Source organism: Myodes glareolus, chromosome 3, assembly GCF_982192425.1.
Source record: "Myodes glareolus chromosome 3, mMyoGla1.1, whole genome shotgun sequence".
NCBI lineage: Eukaryota > Metazoa > Chordata > Mammalia > Rodentia > Cricetidae > Myodes > Myodes glareolus.
In genome coordinates this window covers 6,350,125-6,370,116 of record NC_142028.1, presented here as the reverse complement: position 1 = coordinate 6,370,116, position 19,992 = coordinate 6,350,125, and the positions used below count along the sequence as shown (strand labels likewise).

Here is a 19,992-nt window from a genome sequence, read left to right as displayed (position 1 = left end):
TCTTGGTCCCTCTCCCTACCTCGCTCTCCTTAACTCACTCTCTTTACCTCGCTCTCTCACTGTTGCTGACCCAACACCAGGACTTAGGACTGAGCAGAAGAGTCAGTTTCCTCTAAAGCCAAAACCAGTTGTCTCCCACCACGCTCCCCTAAACACACACATTCATAAACACAAGCCTTTCTGAATTATTGTTTTTGGAAATTCAAGGAATCTCTTGAAGCATGACTCTTTGGTTTGCATGTGACAATATGAAACTTCCAGATTTGGGAACTGAGAGGTCCAGTGATGACTGGAGGTTTGAGGTCAGGGCTTAGGGGTCAGAGGTCAGAGATATCAAGGGGAAGCTCTTCCCTACACAGATCATCCCTGGGAGAATGCTATCTGTGCCCTGGAGACATAGATTTGATCCAATAACAAGGATGACGTCAGCAGTGTGGAAATTCTCCATTGACTGACAGGCTTATTTAAAGGCTCACAGAAAGTCAGAGCTAGATTATCTCTCGCCTGAGAGGAGGGCAAGGGAGAACTGACACTGAAGGCCTCTGAGCTGCGACGTGACCTCAGCTGGAGAATCAGGAGTAGCTGAGCCGCACTCACCGCGATCATCTGCGCCACGTAGCTCTCCGGCCCGGTGTATTCTGTCGGGTCCTTCACCTTCACCAGGACGATGAAGTACAGGTAATGCCACATGTTGTGCTCCGACTTGATGTGCTCCTCGAAGGAGACTGTCTTGTTGTCAAACTTGTCCCTCTCCAGGCCTGCAAAACACAGGAAACACTATGTATGTAATTTTTCATTTAATCAGAACTTCTTAGCATAAAAATAAAACATGGCCATTATTGAAAATCAACAACAAACCTGCTTTCTGGAAGAGTGTACCACTTTAAAATATTGTTAGAATTTAAAACAATCATACAAGACTGGGGAGATGGCTCAGTGGTTAAGAGTGGTTTGCTCTTCTAAAAGTTCTGAGTTCAATTCCCAGTAACCACATGCTAGCTCACAGTCATCTGTAATGAGACCTGGTGCCCTCTTCTGGCCTGCAGGTATACAGGCAGACAGATCACTGTATACATAATAAACAAACAAAACTTTTAAAAAGAAATAATACATAACAGCTCTAGATAAAAGAGACTGTGGTTTATAGACTTGTCCCCAAATAACATTTATTTCCCCCACCATGATCCTTGGGAATGGGCAGTTCTATTACAGAGGTAAGAGTTGCAGATAATCTTAAATATAGCCATATTAAAACTGTCAAATTCAACCATACCAAAAGTATAACAGAAAGAGACAATGATGATTGTTCAAGAAAAGGAAATACGGCTCAGTAGGAATAGCGTTTGCAATACAAGCCAGGTGATCTGCGTTTGATTACTGGAGTCCACCGAAGGTCCAGTTCAGTAGAGTGCACCTGTAATCCTAACACTCCTGCTGCATGATGGGAAGCAGAGACAGGAGAATTGCCTGGAAGCTTGCAGGTATCAGAAACACAGGAAAGACCCCACATTGAAACAAGGTGGAAGGCAAGAAATGACTCCAAAGTTGCCCTCTGATCTCCACTCACACAGGCTGGTGCACGCACACACACACACACACACACACACACACACACACACACAAAGATTTCAGAAAGAAAATAACAAAGAAAAGGAATACTGGTTAATTGTGGTAGAAGAAAAAAGATTCGTTTCTATCAAGGCGTTGGGTTAAAGGAGAGCAGCCGAGTCAATACCTGTAGTCCCTTGCAACCAACAAAGCCTTTGATCAGAGACAGCCAGTGGGCACCGTGCCAGGACAAGAACTGTCCTCAGGGTCCCTAATCCGTGATACTCAAAGAAGCTGGGGGGCGCTGGGGTGGCCACTTCAATTCTCAATCAGGGTTACTACGACTGATGAAACCCCATGACCAAAAGCAAGCTTGGGAGAAAGGGTTAATTTGGCTTACACTCCAACGTCATAGTTCATCAGTGAAGGAAGGCAGGACAGGAAGTCAAGCAAGGCAGGAATCTGGAGGCAGGAGCTGACGCAGAGGCTGTGGAGGGCGCTGCATACTGGATTACTCCTCATGGCTTGCTCAGCCTGCCTTCCCACATCAGTCACTAATTAAGAAAATGTGCAACAGGGTTGCCGACAGCCCCATCTTATGGAGGCGTTTTCTTAATTGAGATTCCTTCCTCTCGGATGACTCTTGCTTGTGCCAAATTGAAATAAAACTATTCAGAACGACCGATCCTGTGTCAATAACATAAGAACATCGCTGTGGTCACAGCCTTTCCTTTCTTGTTCATTCCCAAGATCACACATCAATATAAACATCACGCTATAAAACATTTTACAAACTTAAACACTCCATAGCCTTACAAACACAAACAGCTTCAAGTTCCACCTCTTTAAAAAAAAACAAACCCAAAGTCTCTTTTAAAATCAAAAGTCTCTAAACTGTGGGCTCCTATAAAATAAAAAATAAGTTAAATACAGTCTTACTTCAAGAGGGATGAGCCAGGGCACAGTTACAATCAGACCAAAGGAAAACCAAACTCCAGTAGTGTAAACAACTCAATGTCCAATGTCTGAGATTCACTCATGATCCTCTGGTTCCTTCTGGGCCACTTCTTCAGCCCCACCCTCTGTAGCACACACAGCTCATATTTTAAGCTGGGACAGGTTCCATTCCACTGTTGCTGCTATTCTTGGTGGCCATCCCACGGTACCAGCATCTCCAAACTCCTGGGGCCTGCGGCTGCAACTGGACTGAACTTTCACTAACAGCCTATCCTGGGCTGTCTTGATGGTGTCAAGCCTCAGCTTTCCTACACAGCCCTTTCAATCCTGGGCCTTCCACTGCTACTGAGCTTCTCCAATGTAACTTCTCCAATGGCCTCTCCAGGCCTCTCCTATTGCCAGCCTCAGCTGCTCCCCATGACCCCTTCCTGCCTTCAAAACCAGTAGCACCTGGGTGACTTTTACACATTACCAAGTACAACCTTGACTGCCTCTGGAACCCAGCTTCTGTGTGCTCTCAGGAAACACTCCCTGAAGACTTCACTTCAGTGATGCTGGTCTCTCCGCAGTCACTGCTATCTCCTCAGATCTAGATAACCAGCATCAGTTGTCCCAGCAAAGCAAAAGTTTCACCAGTGATGCTGGTCTCTTGTTAATCACAGCTCCTTCTTCAACCCTAGCTGGTCAGAACCACAGCATCGTAAATCAAAATCACAAAAGGCTCCCACAGTCTTTAACTTCCCTCTGACACTTCACAAGCCAGACCTCCATCATCTACACTGACTCCAAATTCTTGCATCTTGAGCTCCTACAGAACAGGCCCCTTAGCTCTCAACAGTCAATGGCTTTTCTAGACCAATGTTCCAAAGTCTTCCACAACCGTACCCAAAACACATGGTCAGATCTGTCACAATAACACCCCACTCCTGGTACAATTTATGTCCTATCTAGTATTCCTATTGCTCTGATGAAACACCGTGACTAAAAACAAACTGGGAAGGAAAGGGTTTGTTTGGCTTCCACTTCCACATCATAGACCATCACTGAAGGAAGTCAGGACAGGAGTTCAAACAGGACAGGAAACAGGAGGCAGGAGCTGATGCAGAGGCCATGGAAGAATGCTGCTTACTGGGTTGCTCCCCATGGCTTGTTCAGCCTACTTCCTTATAGAAGCCTGGACCACTAGCCTAGGGGTGGCCCCAACCACAATGGGCTGGGCCCTCTCCACCATCAATCACTGACTAAGAAAGTGTCTAACAGGCTTGCCTACAGTTAAGTCTTATGGAGACATTTTCTCAGTCGAGGTTCCCTCATCACAGATGACCCTAGCTTGTGACATAAAACCATCCAACATACCAGTCTGTATCTCCAGCTTCTGGAGGAATGATGGGGAGGAGTTGAGAAGTCAGATTTTATGTGAGTAAATGGAGATGAAGAGAAGCATCTCTGGAAAAATAAGTCATCGGAATGGGGAACAGGATGTCAGGGAACTGCTGTGGGACACTGTGAAGATGTGTCACTCATATTGGTTTAATAAACTCTGATTGGCCAGTAGCCAGGCAGGAAGTATAGATGGAGCAAACAGACCAGAGAATTCTAGGAAGAGTAATGGTAGAGACACAGTTGTCAGCCAGATGCAGAGGAAGCAAATGAGAATGCCTTACTGAGAAAAGATACCAAGCCACATGGCTAAACATAGACAAAAATTATAGGTTAATTTAAGTTGCAAGAGCTAGTTAGTAATAAGCCTGAGCAGTAGGTCAAACAGTTTATAATTAATATAAGTCTCTGTATGTTTCCTTGGAACTGAATGGCTGTGGGACCAGGCTGGACAGAAACTTCTGTCTACAGGGTTGAGGTCATCTTTGTTGTTCAGATAGCGTAGAAGATATCAGGAAACTAAATTTCAACCTTGGCTACTACTCCTTCCCTGTGCATATTTCAAGGCCTCTTAGGCACGAAGAACCTTTAAACATGTCATTAAACAAATACATTTAAAAATATCTGTCCCCAGTGATGGGTTGACTTTTTAAATCATGTTATTAGAGTTTTTCTTAATAAAAAGGGTATAAAAAACAACCATTTGGTGATTGCGCCTCATTTCACTTGACCAGACACCAGTTCAGCATGTCTGACGTGGGCTCCAGTGCCCTCTCTCCACAGCCTTCTTCTCCTTACTCAGTGGCCACTCCAGGGGTTGTCCAAATCAGAAGCCCAGGAGTCACCCTTGACTTTTCTCTGCCTCTCGCTTGCCATACCTAATCCATATTTCTTCCTTCAGCACGTATCCACGTGTGTCTAGATTGAACGCCTTCTCTGCTGATGCTGTGGTCTCAGTTATTGCCCACCCTTACATGTGGATCATCTTGTCAGCTGCCCAGGCCTGTTGTGTCCACCTGTGCCCTCCACTCTCAGCATGGAGACTACAGTGACACTTAGGAACTGGGACAATGTGGAGGCTCCCCTTGTCTATGGCCCTTGCAGCAGCCCCTCACAACAGCCTGGAAGAAGGGCTTATATAAATATTAGATAAAATACAGATTTCTGGTGACAGCTAAATTCCATAAAGGTAGTATAGGATAATGTGGGGGCGGGGCTTAGGACTCCTACTCTATCTGACTCTGACCTATTCACTTAAGACAGGCTCTCTTATTGAAGCTGGAGATACACTGACAGCCAGCAACCCAGTCGCTCCTGTCTCTGTCTCCATGAAGCTAGGGTTAACAAACCTGTGTATAGCTGGGCCAGGCTTTTCATGTGGGTGCTGAGTTCGAACTCAGGTCTCATGTTTGAAACCTTGGCTACTGAACTATCTCTCCAGCTCAAAAATTTCTGATTGGATTAAAATTTGATTGGATCAAGTGTTGCCTAGGGCACACCTTTGGTTATGTCTGTGAGGTTGTTCCCAGAGAGGGCTAACTGATACGGGAAAACCTCCGTTGAGTGTGAGAGACACCATCCCACAGCCAGACGAGAAGGACGGCATCAAGAGGGAAGAAGGCAGCTGAACGCCAGGGTTCTCTGTTTTCGGCTTCCTTATCTACCAAAGTGTAAGCCAGCAGTCTCCCTCTGACACGGCGGGACATGGTATCTGCGCGTGTGCTGCCCCCCCCCATGATGCGTATCGTCTGCATTTTCTGAACTATGAGCCCAAGAAAACCCCTACTCCTTTAAGAGTACGCCAGGCGTTCATTTACAGAAATGAGAAAATTAAACACAATGAATGACTGTTTAGTTGGTATGTGTCGCATGCAACATGCATGTGCTAATTCCCATGTGGCCTGACCTCATTGCTGCTCTGATCTTACCCCCTCATGTCTCCCTGCTGGTGCCTAACAGCCATGCTGGTCTGCTTGCTATACCACAGACAGATCCCTTCATCAGGGGCCATGGCTAGTATTTCCTACGGCCCCAGAACTCTTTCGCTATGGTGTCCTTGGCTAACTCATTTATGGACAATTTCTGCTGAACTCTGACTGGCAGGTGACTTAAGGTGACCAGCGTCCAACACACAGACAGTCCCTTCCCACTGGTGACACAGTGCCCAGCACACAAATAGTCCCTTCCCACTGGTGACACAGCATCCAGCACACAGACAGTCTCTTCCCGTTTCCCAGCACTCTGGACCACCCCGTCACCATCCCCTCCTTTCATAAGTTGTTCATCACCTTCTCTCAGACGTACAACAGCAGTGTGGAAGTTGTTCAATTACACTTGGACCTCAAATCCCAGGTAACAGAGAAACCATGCCTGCCAGGGAGCGCCTGCTGCAGGCCAGACTGAAGGAAGAAGTGTGCTTCCCCGGGGATCTGCACACACATTTACACTTAACACTTTTATGTCTTTTTTGTTTTTGAGACAGTGTCTCACTGTTTAGCCCTGGCTGGCTTGGAACCTGCTACGTAAAAAGGACTGGCCTTGGTTGTATGATGGTAATGCATCTGTTTCCTCACTGAGGATTACAGGCACATGCTACCAAGCCTTGCCTGGTATTTGTCATGTGTTTCCGACTACAGATATCCGTGCCTCTGCTTGTCATATGGCCCTAATGGTTTACATCAGAGTTTGGCACATGTTTGGCATTTAATGAAACAGAGATTGGACGAGTTAAGAGTATTCAGTAGTAAAATGTCCTTCCACTAAGACTGAGAGCAGATAATGACAACGTGGGGAGGGGGTGGAAATACTGGACCCTCAGGCTACTAAAGAAATGTAAAATCGGCAGCCGCTTTATGAAATGGGCCATTTCTAAAGAATCCACACAGTCCCAGCATGACTCAGGAGATCATGAAGGAGAAATGCGCACACAGACACCTGCTCAAGGGTGCTCACCACACCACAGTCCCTGCTACCCCAAAGCTGAAAAAACCCAGATGCCCATCAACGATGGGCAGAATCTGACAGAACACTTTGTTCAACAGCAAGGCTTAAAGCACTTATGCATGGCATTGCATAGCAAGATGGCTAATTTTGACTTCAATCTGACTGAATTAGTAAAAGGCCAGGAGAGCTGGAAGGATATCTCAGTGGTTAAGAACATTCACGGTTCTTGCAGAGGACCACATGGCAGCTGACAACTGCCTGTAACTCCAGCTCCAGTGGGTCCCATGGCTTTTCTGGCCTCTGATGACTTCTGTTCCCAGACAGGGCACATAAACTACACACGCACACGCATGCGCACACACACACACACACACACACACAGTAAAATACAAAAGCCTCAGTCATTAGTGGGACACACACGTGTGTGTTGTGGGGTTGTCTCCAGGAGGATTAACTGAATAAGGAAGACACACCCACCGTGATGTGAGGGGCACCGTCCTTTGGCTGGAGTGCTGGAACAAGTGAACAGGGGAAGGAGAGGGCCAGACGAATGCTGACGTCCAGCTTCTATCAGTTACTGAGACATGAGCACAAAGCCTCCCACAGCCACCATGGACTCCTAGGACTGGCACTGCCTACCTTCCCGCCATGATGGACGCTATCTCCTCAACTGTGATTCAAAGGAAACGCTTCCTCCCGCTGTTTGCTTATGTCAGATATTCCGTCAGTCAGGAGAAAAGTAACTACCACAGACAGGGGCCTTGCAAGCATCAACCTAGTCATAAGACGGGATGGATTATCTTGACTGAATCTTCAAAGCAGGCAAAGGTACGGAGGCAGAGAGGACATCAGTGGTTGCCCAGGGCACAGGGCGATGGGAGGCTGCCGAGAACATGGTGAATGGAGGTTGCGGTGTGCTATGGGAAGGGGCAGAAATATGTCTGAAAACGGAGAAATTGTACACACAGTTCTGAATAGGTTAAAGGGGCTGCACTATAGACCTTAAGTGGGTGAGTTTTAAGGTATGTGAATTACATCACAATAGAGCTAGTCATTAAAAAGGAGAGCATTAAAGGAAAACTCCAGAATGAAGTCCAAGCCCCTCCTGTTTGCGAAGTAACAGAATATTAAAGTAATGATTCCATCGTCCCTTAACCTGTAACTGGGTAGTGGGAAGAGGTGGCTCACGCATGTTCTGGAGCAGCACGCGTGGCCAAGGGAGCATGAAGGAGGACAGGACAACAACAGGCTTAGACTTATTCTAAGCTTAAATTACAAAATGATCCTTCAGTCTTTTGAATAAGGATGAAGCTTCCAGAAAATCAACAAAGACTTGGTTGATATAGCATCACCCTGGACCTCTGGATCCATCACCTGTATCTGGGGAAATGTCATACCACCAAGACAATACCCAGTGTGTGGCAATGTTTGAGTCATCTGCAATCAGTAGACCTAGGCTTTGTCTGTGTAGTCATGTGCTGCATACATACACATGCATGTGGAGGCGACAGGTATATGTCAGGATTTTCTCAATCACTTCTGTACTTTGTTTGAGGACTAACTGGATGGCCAGCGAGCCCCAGTATGGCTGCCCCGCCTCCTAAAGGTTACAGGCTTACACTGCTGTGCTCAGCTTCCCATGTGGGTGCGGACATCTGAGCTCAGGTCTTCAGCTTGTGTGACAAGCACTTTTCTGGGCTATCTCCCTGTCTGCATCTAGGTTTTTGACGTGAAGCGCAGACTGACTCTGCACTGAGCTGCCTTTCCTTGTGTAGGAAAGTGTTGGGGCTAATTTGCCAGCTAGTCATTCATTACCAAATACTGATGAATGAACCCCACACAAAACATGGAAGCAATTAACTTCCTCACCTTTTCACAGTAGCAGAGGATTTTATAAACAAGATCTCAATTACAGCAAGCACAGCCTGAAAGCAGGGCCGTAGACTCTCCTCATGCCAGAGAAGCAAAGAACAGTTCATGGCAACAAGTTTGGCCAAGGTTATGCCATCAGGGTGCAGGACTGTGGAAGGTAGTGCCTACCTGACTAGGGGTCATTAGCTTTCTACAATGTCAGGGTGCACAGTATCAAACAGAGGCGAACACAACCACTGAGCACCGTGTGACAACAGCCATTCAGGAGCACTCGCCTTTATCCTGCCGAGTGAGACTTTGAAAAGCGATCAAGAATCCTAGTACTGGGGCTGAGCCTTAAAGACGGGATGGAGTTCCATGGCTCTCAGGGGTGGGATTTCAACCAGTACATTCTCTCACTACAGTGTGAACGGTGAGGAACGTACTTAGACTAGGATCTGAAACACAGATGAGAGGAAAATGGATGAAAACACCCTAAAGAAGCGGAAGAAGAGGAAAAGAAGAGAAGGGGGAAGAGGCGTTGTGAGATATTTGGTTACACTGTGTAAAGACAAGTCATTCTCATCGTGGTTGCTTTAATGAATAGCTCACTGGCCAATAGCTAGGCAGGAGGTGTAGGTGGGACTTCTGGACAGACAGAGCTCAGGGAAGAAGAAAGGCGAGGAGGCCAGCTGGATGCAGAGGAGCAAGACATGCATGAGGAGAGGCAAAAGCCACAAGTCATGTGGCCACACATAGATGAATAGAAATGAGTCCATTTAAGTTATACGAGCTATTGGGACAAGCCTAAGCCATAGGCCGAGCTTTTATAATTAATAATAAGTCTCCATGTTATATTTTGTGGGCTGGTGGCCCAAAGAAAAATCCATCTACAAAGAGGGGGGAAAGAAAAAGAAGAAAGGGAGAAGGAAGAGAAGGGTTCCAGATTGTGAAGTGTTTTACTACCAGGAAAACTAGAACTTAACAGTAATGGTGGCACCAGGTTGCTGATGGCTTTTGTACTAGACAAGTTAGCCTGGCAGCACTGAGCAGGCCCGTGTGTGGCTGTGAGGATTCATGACAGGATGTGGTGTGAGCCTGTGGAAGCAGATCTGTTAGCCCAGGGTAGCTGGAGCCTTGGAAGGAGGGAGCAGAGATGCTGGTGTGAGGAAGGACTTCCAGCCCGGCTTACTGTAGGCAGTCAGAGATCTGTCGCTGCCTTGTGCCAGTCAGGATCTGGAGCTGAGCAGAGGAAGGGGGAGAAGACGCAGGGCACTGCATCTGGGCTGGGTCCGTGTGGCTACCGGGAGGTTGTGCCAGCTTCACTGTCTAGTCAACACGGAAGAGAAGAGGAAGCCTGGAGAGGTGGTGCTGGGGTGTGTACCCAGCCAAAGTGGGGTTAAATGGGCATGGAAGAGAAGGGTGATGAGACACTGGGGAATGGGGGTGCATGCAAAATCAGAACCCCTCTCCTAGAGACTAGAGTGAAAGAATGGGACATCTCTGAGAGCCAAAGATGTGGATGAAGAAGACTGTCCTTTGGGAGGCAACACACAACTCACTGAGGAGAAGCGAAAACAGTCATAGAGAGAAACTAGAGCATTTGGTTTGTTTGGTTTTGGTTTTTTCCCAAAGTACAGTGGTTTAGTTCTCTCCCAGGACTGAAGAAGCATTCCTTCAGGTTTCCAGACATGTTTCTTCTTCACACTCCTGAGTGGCTGCAGGACATTTCTGTGGGTGTAGCACCCCAAACTCACTTCTCCTCATCCAGTCCAGACACGGACAAGAGATTCTTTTTTGGCCTCAGCTTCCTTCAAGCAAATCTGAGCTCTGCCCTGAGGAGCCTGCTCTTTTTAAACCATCAAGCATCCCAATGACAAACTGAAGGACAAGGGTCTTCCATTCATGCTATTGGCCTGCCTTGCTCTGGTAGCTGGTCACAAATTATAGTCTATATGTATATACATACATATGTATATATCTATATGCATGTACATGTAAGGATACATACATACATAAATATATACAGACATACACATATACATATATATGTAAGCAGAGACTGCTTGTTTCACTGCTGCCCAAACCCAAATAATTACACAGAAACTATATTAATTACAGCACTGTACGGCCTCTTAGCTCAGGCTTCTTATTAACTAACTCTTACATCTTAAGTTAACCCATTTCTATTAATCTGTGTATTATCGTGAGGCAGTGGCTTACTGGATAAGGCTCCAGCATGTCCTTCTCCCTCAGCAGCTACATGGCGTCTCTCTGACTCCACCTCCTCTCTCTCTCTATCCCTTCCAGCCTGGCTCTCTTCTGCCCTGCCATAAGCCAAAGCAGCTTTATTTATTAACCAACAAAAGCAACACATCTACAGAAGGACACCCCACATCATGTATATATGTATACATGAGTGTGAGAAAGGGGGAGGGAGGAGGAAGAAGAGAGAGGCAATGTCACCAGCCACAAAGGCACAGAAGCAATGCCCATCACCCAGCGCTTGCTTCTCTTCTTGTTGAGGCAGACAGAGGCTCTCCTCACGGTGCTCTGGTCAGCAGTTATGCCACCTTATAAAAGAGGACTCGGGGAGTCTGTCACAGCTCCCATGACCTGAGGAGCTCCCCAGGCGCCTTCCTAGTCGCTCACAGGCACAGGAGTGGAATGTTCTCCACCTGGCTCTCCCCAGTCACCCAGAGGGGGACTCCCGGTAGGCTCATGGTCTAGCATGCATGTCTCTGCAAGGCTTAGTTCATCCACTCCTCTTCTGGATAATGTCAGTCTGGGCTGACCTCCAGGCGGAACACCAAAAGACTGCTCTGGAAATCACCATCACCTGATGGGAATCCGGTGGCCAGCAGGGGCACACTGAGCCCTCTCCTGAGACAGGCCAGCACCCATCTGTCATGTGACCTTAGCAGCAACAGCACATCCCACCATGCTGGAGCCAGCAGGTCAGAGTGTGCACACCCCATTCCCAGGTGTCTCTGCATCTCCTCCAGCTTCCTGCTCTCTTCCTCCCATGCTATACCTCTCCTGATTTTATGGATGCTGCTGCCTGCTTCCACCCCGCTCATGCCACAGTTGACCAGGCAGCCTTCCTTCATGCTCCAGATTTCACTATAATCTGTGGGCAGAGGTGCCTGCCACTGTCTGCAGAGAATACACACTGACTCATTCTGGGGTATATCTTGTGTATTCACTACACACCTTGAGTCCAATACTCCTCCAGTTAAATTCGGGGTATCCACACCTCATTCCCCCGTTATGTTCAACCTCTTGGAATCACATGCACCTGGTCACCTTCCATCTCCATCCCTGACCATCAGGATTTCAAAGTTCTGGAGCTGGAGAGACGGCTCAGTGTTAGGAGCACCTGCTGTGCCTGTGGAGGACCTGGGTCCAGTTCCCAACGCCTCCACAGCAGCTCACAACTGTCCCCGACTCGGTGCACAAGCATACACACAAGCTAAACAGTCAGATGCACAAATACAAATAAATACATTTGTAAAAGATCTTAAGATTCTATCATCTAGCTTTGACTCAGTCTTCTACCCTTAACACTGCACCGTGGACTGTCAGAAACTGGTCTTCCTCACTCGGTGGGCTGTGGTAATGACTGGTTACTCTATCTCTGACAAGTCCCTGATGAAGGACTCCACAGGCTACTGCAGTTCTCTGAAATAAATCCAGACCAAGTGCCTTTCCACCTCTGAGACTAAATCTAAGCTGCCTCGGCTGAACACCCTGCTGGTGGTCACCTTGCTCTGAAGCTCACACCCACGACACTGTGACGCTCTGCTATGGTTTGTGTAGGAAGTCCTGTAGACACATGCTTTCGCACTTGGACCCCCGCTGGTGATGCTTCTAGAGGCTGGAGAACTCGGGAAGCAGCCTAGCTGGAGGAGACGGGCCACTGGTGCAGCAGGCCTCGAGGTGCATGGCTTATCTCCACCTCCAGTCCCGCAGAGCCCAGATCAGTCAAATGTGGACACGCAATCTCACACTCCTACCACCAGAGTGGACAGGCACTCTTACCACCATCCCTGTCCAGCCACGGTGGCATAAGCCTTCAAATCGGAACCTAATAGACCCTTCACCCACTAAGCTGCTAGTATCTGGTCACAGTGACACTCACAGTATGTGAAGCCCCAGGCTGTGTCACCTCTGGTTCTGGCTATCCTGCTTCTACCCACTTCAGCAACTATTCCCTTTGATTATCAGCTCTGCGCCATCTGCCCTAAGAAACATGTTGGCTGTTACTGCTCCCCATGCGGCCCTGCAGAAGTATCTATCGTCTTGTTACCTTCAGCAACCCGGAGACTTCTTTATCATTTCCCTTGATGAACAAGAGAGCAATGCTTGTGTGGGTGTGTGTCTATCTGTCTGTCTGACTGTTTCAGCACAGATCGTGAATGCTGAAACAGGTCATGGTTAATATGCATCCTTCCCTAGGACGTGTGTATTATGACACATTATTCCCAGGTACACATTATTCTTCAGCAGGAAGAAGGAGGAAATGGCTCAGAAGAGCCACAGAGGAGAATGGGACAAGTGGGAAAAGCCATGGAGTCAGAGGACAGGCCGGCTTAAGTTAGACGTAGGACACTGTGGTGAAGACCAAAGGACAGGAAAGTGGAGGGGTGAGTGTGAGTCTGGGGTTCAGAGAAGGGACCACAGCGGCAATTGAAGCCAGAGAGGGCTGATGGATACAGAGAAGGGAGGATCTGAGAGAAGATAGCCATGAAGAAAAAGTTGGTGCAGCCTGAGAGACAATTATGGGGCAGAAGGAAAGGCTGTGTGTGCACACATGTGTAGTATATGTGGTGTGTGTGTATGTAGCCTGTAGTGGGTTGTGTGTAGTGTGGGTGTATGGGGTATGGTAGATGTATAATGTCCACATGTGTGGTATGCTCTATACTATCGTATGTTCCGTGAAATGCATGTTATGTATATGTGTGCAGCTGTAACAGTAGGATAATGCCTAGTTTTGAATATAAAATGATGATGCCAATGAGTGGAATCTTTGGATTCATAATCTAACAAAATAAAAGTCACTCTGTAATATACTCAATATGCTATTGTGATGAAAAACTTATTTGCCAGTTGGTGGAACCGCCTAGCATCTGCAGCACACTCTGCAGTCAGAGGACTAGGTAAATCGCAGAGATAATGGAGGAAGAGTTTGGGGTGATTCTTGCATCTGTTTATGGAAGCAGAGAATGTTAGTCTCATGCACATTATACAACCTGAATTTTCCCAGCCTTCACATTAAAATATTTTTCCTAAAGCATAAGAAATGGAAATCACTTTTATCCCTCTTTCTTGGTGAGCAGTTTGTCCATCCGTTAGCATCTGAGGGGAGGATTTGCTCATCTCTCACCATAACAGGGGTGGGGGCACCTACCGCAGATGAAACAGGTTGTCTTCAGGATTTCTTCTTTCTTCTGCTTCTCACTTCTGAGGTCAGCAAAGGTGTCAATGATCACACCAAAAATCAGGTTAAGGACGATAATAATGACGATGAAGAAGAAAAGGAGGTCATAAATCACCCGGGCAGCAAACAAGGGCTCCTGAAACAGAAGTGCAAACACACTTAGAATACACACGCACTTCACGGCTGTCCCGTTAGCACACTGTCTGGCATAAAGCAGACAATGGACAGATATCTGAGTGACCACAAACAGCAGCCTCTCTCTGCCCTTATTTCCCCTCCAGTTAAGGGAAACCTGAAGCCTGCTCTCAGAATTCCTCTGTTTCTCTGGAGCTGATACACTTTCCCCCAATAGGACAACTCTTTCTTGTGTGTTGTTACTAGATTCGAATCATCTGCACAGGCTCACGTTGTTCGGACATGAGGTCCTCATCTGGTGGTGCTGTTTGGGGAGGTTATGGAACCTTCAGGAGGTAGAGCCTCACCAGAGGAAGTGAGTCACTCAGGGGCGGGCATTGAAGCCTTATAGACCAGACCCTGTCCCTGCTCACTCTCTGCTTCCTAAGGGTAGAAGCTAGGTGAGCCAAAATGAGTCCTTCTTTCCTTAATTTGCTTTTTTGGGCATTTTGTCCTATGGGTGAGAAAAGCAATCATGCAGGTCTCCCCGGACATCAAGCAGAAAGGGGTCAAACACAATCCCAAGGCTGGCTGAGGCTGAGGAAACCCTGGTGCTTTCTCAAGTTCTGCAGTAGGTTCTGTCCTTATTCTGACAAGGACACAGCTCTTGTGAATCCTGTCTGGTCTGCAGTGGTAAAACACACACCAGAGACCAAGGGATCCAGCTGCTCATATGAGAGCTGAGCTTATTAGCAAGATGATTGGACATTACATAACCAGCCAGTTGCAGAAGCAAACTGCATAGGCCTTCCAGCCTGGTGTGTCAACATTCACAGACACTGAGAAACGTTCTCGCCTTTTCATTTTAATGTTTGAAGTTCTGCTAAAACTCATCCACACTTTGCCTTCAATATGGTAAATACTGGAGGTTCTTCCTATGCAGAAGCAGAGGAAATCCATGCACCTGGGAATTCTGTAGACACAGGCAGCCGAGCTGCTGTGTTCTATTTAACAATCAGCTCCTATAGAGTTTGCGGCCATGATTTTGCTGCCGTGACACAGACTTGAGCCCAGCTACTTTCATAGGATTTTGGTTCATCCCTGATCCTCTGCGATTCCACTGTGTAATTAACTGTTTTTCCAGCCACCTTTACACCTCAAAGGCAAACGTCACTGTAGCCCTGAAAACCAAAACCACACTGTAAATACTGGTAAGGAAGGCAACAGGAAAGAACCATAGCTGTGTGCTATGGGCCTGTCAGGAGGCCTCCTTAGAGAGGCTGAGACAGAAGAACAGCAACTTCAAGGCTAGCCTGGGCTACAGAGTGAGTTTAGGGCCAGCCTGGGCAATGTAGTGATACTCCTAATCTCAGAGTTTAAAAAGTAAAAAGAGAGAGGCTGGAGAGATGGCTTAGGGGTTAAGAGCACTGGCTGTTCTTCCAGAGGTCCTGAGTTCAATTCCCAGCATTCATATGGTGGCTCACAACCATCTGTAATGAGAGCTGGTGCCCTCTTCTAGTCTGCAGAATACTGTATATATAATAAATGAATCTTTTTATAAAAAGTGAAAAGAGGTCTGGGGATATGTCATGTTGATAGGTTCAATCCCCAATTCAGGAAAGAAGGAAAGGGTGGATGGAGGGAGGGAGGGAAGGAGGGAGAGAGTGAGGGAGGGAGCAACGGAGGAAGGACAGGAATGAAGGGAGGGACAGAGGGAAGGAAGGGAGGAAATTAAACCATGTCCGTCTTGCTCACATCTTTCGAGGGTCGTCTCAGCACGTCGCCCACTCCACCGCCGTTCCTGAGGCCCTGGTTGAGCACCGTGACAATGCACATGAGCAGGGTGTCACACGTCCTTTCTATTCCGTCTTCACTGCCTTCATCAGCTGCAGAAACACGTAAGAGTCTTGAGAACACACCATCACCTACATCAAAGAATCTGCTTCTTGTGCGCCAGACACAATTTTTTGAAGTCACACGACATCTACTTTACATGTGGCTGACACACATGTGACTGACATGTGTAGATCACTCACATAATATTTTGAAATCTTGCTTTTCTCGGTTTGGTGGAAAATGACAGGCTAGAAAGGTAAAGTGTGACAAGGTCAAAGCTCAGATGCCTGACTGCACTGGAAGCTGGTTGACCAGTTCTCTACCCAACCTGCAAAGAGTTGTAGACAGATGAATGAGCCAGGCCAAGAAAACAACTGGGACTGGAGCAATTCACCGACCTCAGCAGCCTCAAACAGAAGGAGGAAAATGCTGTGGGTTGGAGGGTTGGCCATGGACCATGTCAGGCATGCTAGAACTGCCCACAATAGGAGCTTACGACTGGGGGAGCGACAATTCTGTCATTATTTAGCGTAAGTTTCAGAGCTTTCTGAGGGGAATTCCTGCTTAAGAATGAGAAGACACAATGTGTCAGAAAGTCCTGAGGCTGCAGACAGAAACATAAAACCATTTAGAGCAAGGACTGTTGCTCAGCTGTTCAGGAGAACCAGACTTCAGTCATGTTAGCAAATGGGCAGGAAGGCAAAGGCTGGTTTTGTTACAAAGTTAAAGAGCCTCACCTCAGGGGACTTGGGGACCTGGGGCTAAGGCCCACATGTTAAGGCAGGAATGTCAAAGCAACCACTGACCTGGGGAAGGAAATCTGCCTCACTGCATGACCTATGGCCTATGACTGTGCAGGTATTGTTAGGAGGAGGTTGATTTTTCTCTTCCAGGCAGATTTTATTTTTTATCCTTTGGAAGAGGGACCCTGATAGTGTTACGTGAGTCCAAGTTGCTCCTTTTATAATATGTTGGAATACCCCTGGCAGGAGGGCTGCATGCAGAGACAGGCACACACACAGCATCGGAGACAGGCAGACTGCGTGAATCAGATTTCTGACCTGGAAATCTGAAGGGATTTGGGGAGGAAGGAGCAATGGGGATTGGAGCCATTTTGTGGTGACAGATTGGCAGGACAGAACAAGGAAAGAACTGAGACCAAAAGAGATTGTCACAGAGAATTTCAGGGTTCCAGGAGGGAGGTCATAGGGAGGAGAGCCTCTGCAACTTTGTGAAAGTTGGGTTTTCAATCAAAACAAATGAGTAACAACTGTTGCGGGACATTGGAAAATGTTTGCTTATTAACTGGTAACGGCATGGTTGTAGCAAAGCAGATGTCAGCTGAAGACCACGATATGCCAAGTAGGTGGGCACATGGAAGTGACAGGAAATGAAGTTGTTTGGGAGCTAGCGAAAGCCATATACCAGTGATGTGGGTGGGATTCCCCTCTGTATTTTGTGAATACCGTTGGTTAATAAAGAAACTATCTTAGGCCTATGATAGAGTAGAGATCAGTGGGGAAAACTAAACTGAATGCTGGAAGAAAGGAGGCGGAATCAGAGAGAAGCCATGGAGCCACCACTAGAGACAGACATGCTGGAACCTTGCCGGTACGCCACAGCCACATGGCAAAATATAAAATAATGGAAATGGGTTAATTTAATATCTAAGAGATTGCTAGGAATATGCTATAGTGATTGGCCAAGCAGGTGATTTAATTAATACAGTTCCTGTGTGGTTATTTCAGGAGTCTGGGCAGCTGGGAAGTGAATGAGCCGCCTCCTACTACACAACACACATGTGATTAGCCAGAGTGAACTAAAATGAACAGGCTGCCAAAGAAGCACATACAAAACGTCACTGCCATCACCAGCCATGAGAAAAATACAAATTGCAACTACACTGTTGTCCCATCTCAGCCCATATCAGAAGTCTGCCATCAAGACTCAAAAAAAAAAAAGCCAACAACTGTAGTGAGGGTGTGTGTGTGTGTGTGTGTGTGTGTGTGTGTGTGTGTGTGTGTGTAGGAAAGTGACCCTTATATCCAGCTGGTGGGAATGTAAGTTAATGCAGTCTCTATATGATATAAGCATGGAAGTTCCTCAAAAAATTAAAACCTGAGACAATACAGGATCCAAGTATACCACTTCTGGTTCAGTTTCCAAAGAATCAAAGGCAGCTCATTACAGAGAAGCACGTATGCTCACTGGGGCACTGTTACAGTAGCCAGAAGACAGAAGCATCCTGGGTACACATCACAGACAAAGGACCCGACAGAGAAAGGAAATGTGGTCTGTATATACAACAGTTTCACTCATTCATAACAAGAAAGCAATCACATTATTTGTAGGAAAATGGACAAAACAGGACTCACACAGACAATGATTGTGTGTTTTCTCTCATATGTATAACTTAGAGGACATGAAATTGCAAAGGGGCAGGGAACTATTAGGACTGTGGAGGGGGGAGGGAGCCAAGAAAGGGAAATGGGCATTAAATATGCCCCAAGCTCATTAAATGCCAGTATCACAATGAAGCCTACGACTTTGTGCCATCCAGAAGAATGAAGCACAGAGGAGTGGTGTGGCAGAGTTACTCAAGTTTTTAAAATATAAAAATCAGATGAATAAAATTTTACAAAATTTAGTTGACTACAAACATACAGCAAGAGGCCTGTCTTCCTGTGTGGCATGTACACTGCAGGAGGATGCCCACGTCAGGTCAGTGCACTGACCCACTCATCTTGCCCAATGGCAGCCACACAGGCATGCTGGGGTCATACAGCAGCCTCCATGAGCAGCCACACAGGCATGCTGGGGTCATACAGCAGCCTCCGTGACTTTACTAAAAGGTTCTACTGTTTGACCCGAGTCCACTCTCAAGAAGTCATCAGGATCCCACAGGTAGATGCCACCTTGTGGTCACTTGTGTGACAAGCCGATCTTTCTCACACAACACGAGCCTTGTGTGAGGAAAAGCAGATGTAGGTATAAGTATCTTAGCCTACAGGAGGCTTACCGTCCCCAAGAAGGTGGGCCAGCAGGTGAGCAAACACACAGCAGCTAGGGCATCCTGAAGGCAGTGGCCTCTGCATTGAGTATCTAAAGAAGGGCCTGGGCAGCACAGTCAGGCCTAAAACATTCCCTGAGACACAACGGAATGGCAGAGGCACACCGGCACACACACACACACACACACACACACACACACACACACGAACTTAGAACAGTGCTTGGTACATGGTGAGGACTCAGTGAATACAAACTATCAATTACCCACTTACAGTAGCTGCTAAATCTCATGAAAAGTCATTGTTTTAACACAAGTGGCCAATCTGACACATGGGTGATGTGAGGTTATCCATTTATAGTTGACCACCAGGAAAAAAACGTTTTTCTTAATTAATGATAAGAAAAAGTCCCAACTGAGGAAAGGAATAAAAGCCTATCCTCCTGGGTCTGAAGCTATTCTCTCACTTGGAGTGCTACTCTATAGAGTTAAGAAAAATACTGGACACTGGCTGGAGATGGCCAGTGGTTACAGGAAGTTACTGGTCTTCCAGAGGACCAGAGTTCAGTTGCTGGCACCTATGCAGGGTGGCTCACAAAGCCTAGAACTCTAGCCCTAAGGGATCCAGTGCCCTCTTCTGGCTTGGCATACACTCACACCAACACACAAATACATAGGTAAATACATCTTAAAAATACTGGGCATGCTTGAACCTAAGTTTTTATCAATACCCCCCTTTTATGCTTCAATAATTATGTTGTCTGTGACTCCCATAAATACAGCAGCCTGGAGCTGAGACTCATGTGCAAGTCTGAGTGCAGCTCAGACCCTCTCGTCTTAACTTGAATGGCGACCCGCCAGTTAGAGAAACACTCATCCTAATTTTTTTTTTGTGACTAGAAAAGTGTTTTAG

General features: G+C 46.9%; 1 protein-coding gene across 1 annotated transcript in view; it reads right to left on the bottom strand.

The window, feature by feature from the left end:
• The window catches only part of Itpr2 (inositol 1,4,5-trisphosphate receptor type 2), a 422,198-nt gene that overhangs the window by 39,220 nt on the left and 362,986 nt on the right, over positions 1-19,992 (bottom strand). Inside the window, exons 53-55 of the mRNA XM_087903959.1 lie at positions 15,989-16,119; positions 14,090-14,255; positions 598-758 (exon numbers count right to left, since the gene is read on the bottom strand). Coding sequence (XP_087760085.1) covers positions 598-758; positions 14,090-14,255; positions 15,989-16,119 — 458 coding nt within the window. The remainder of the gene's footprint in view (positions 1-597; positions 759-14,089; positions 14,256-15,988; positions 16,120-19,992) is intronic.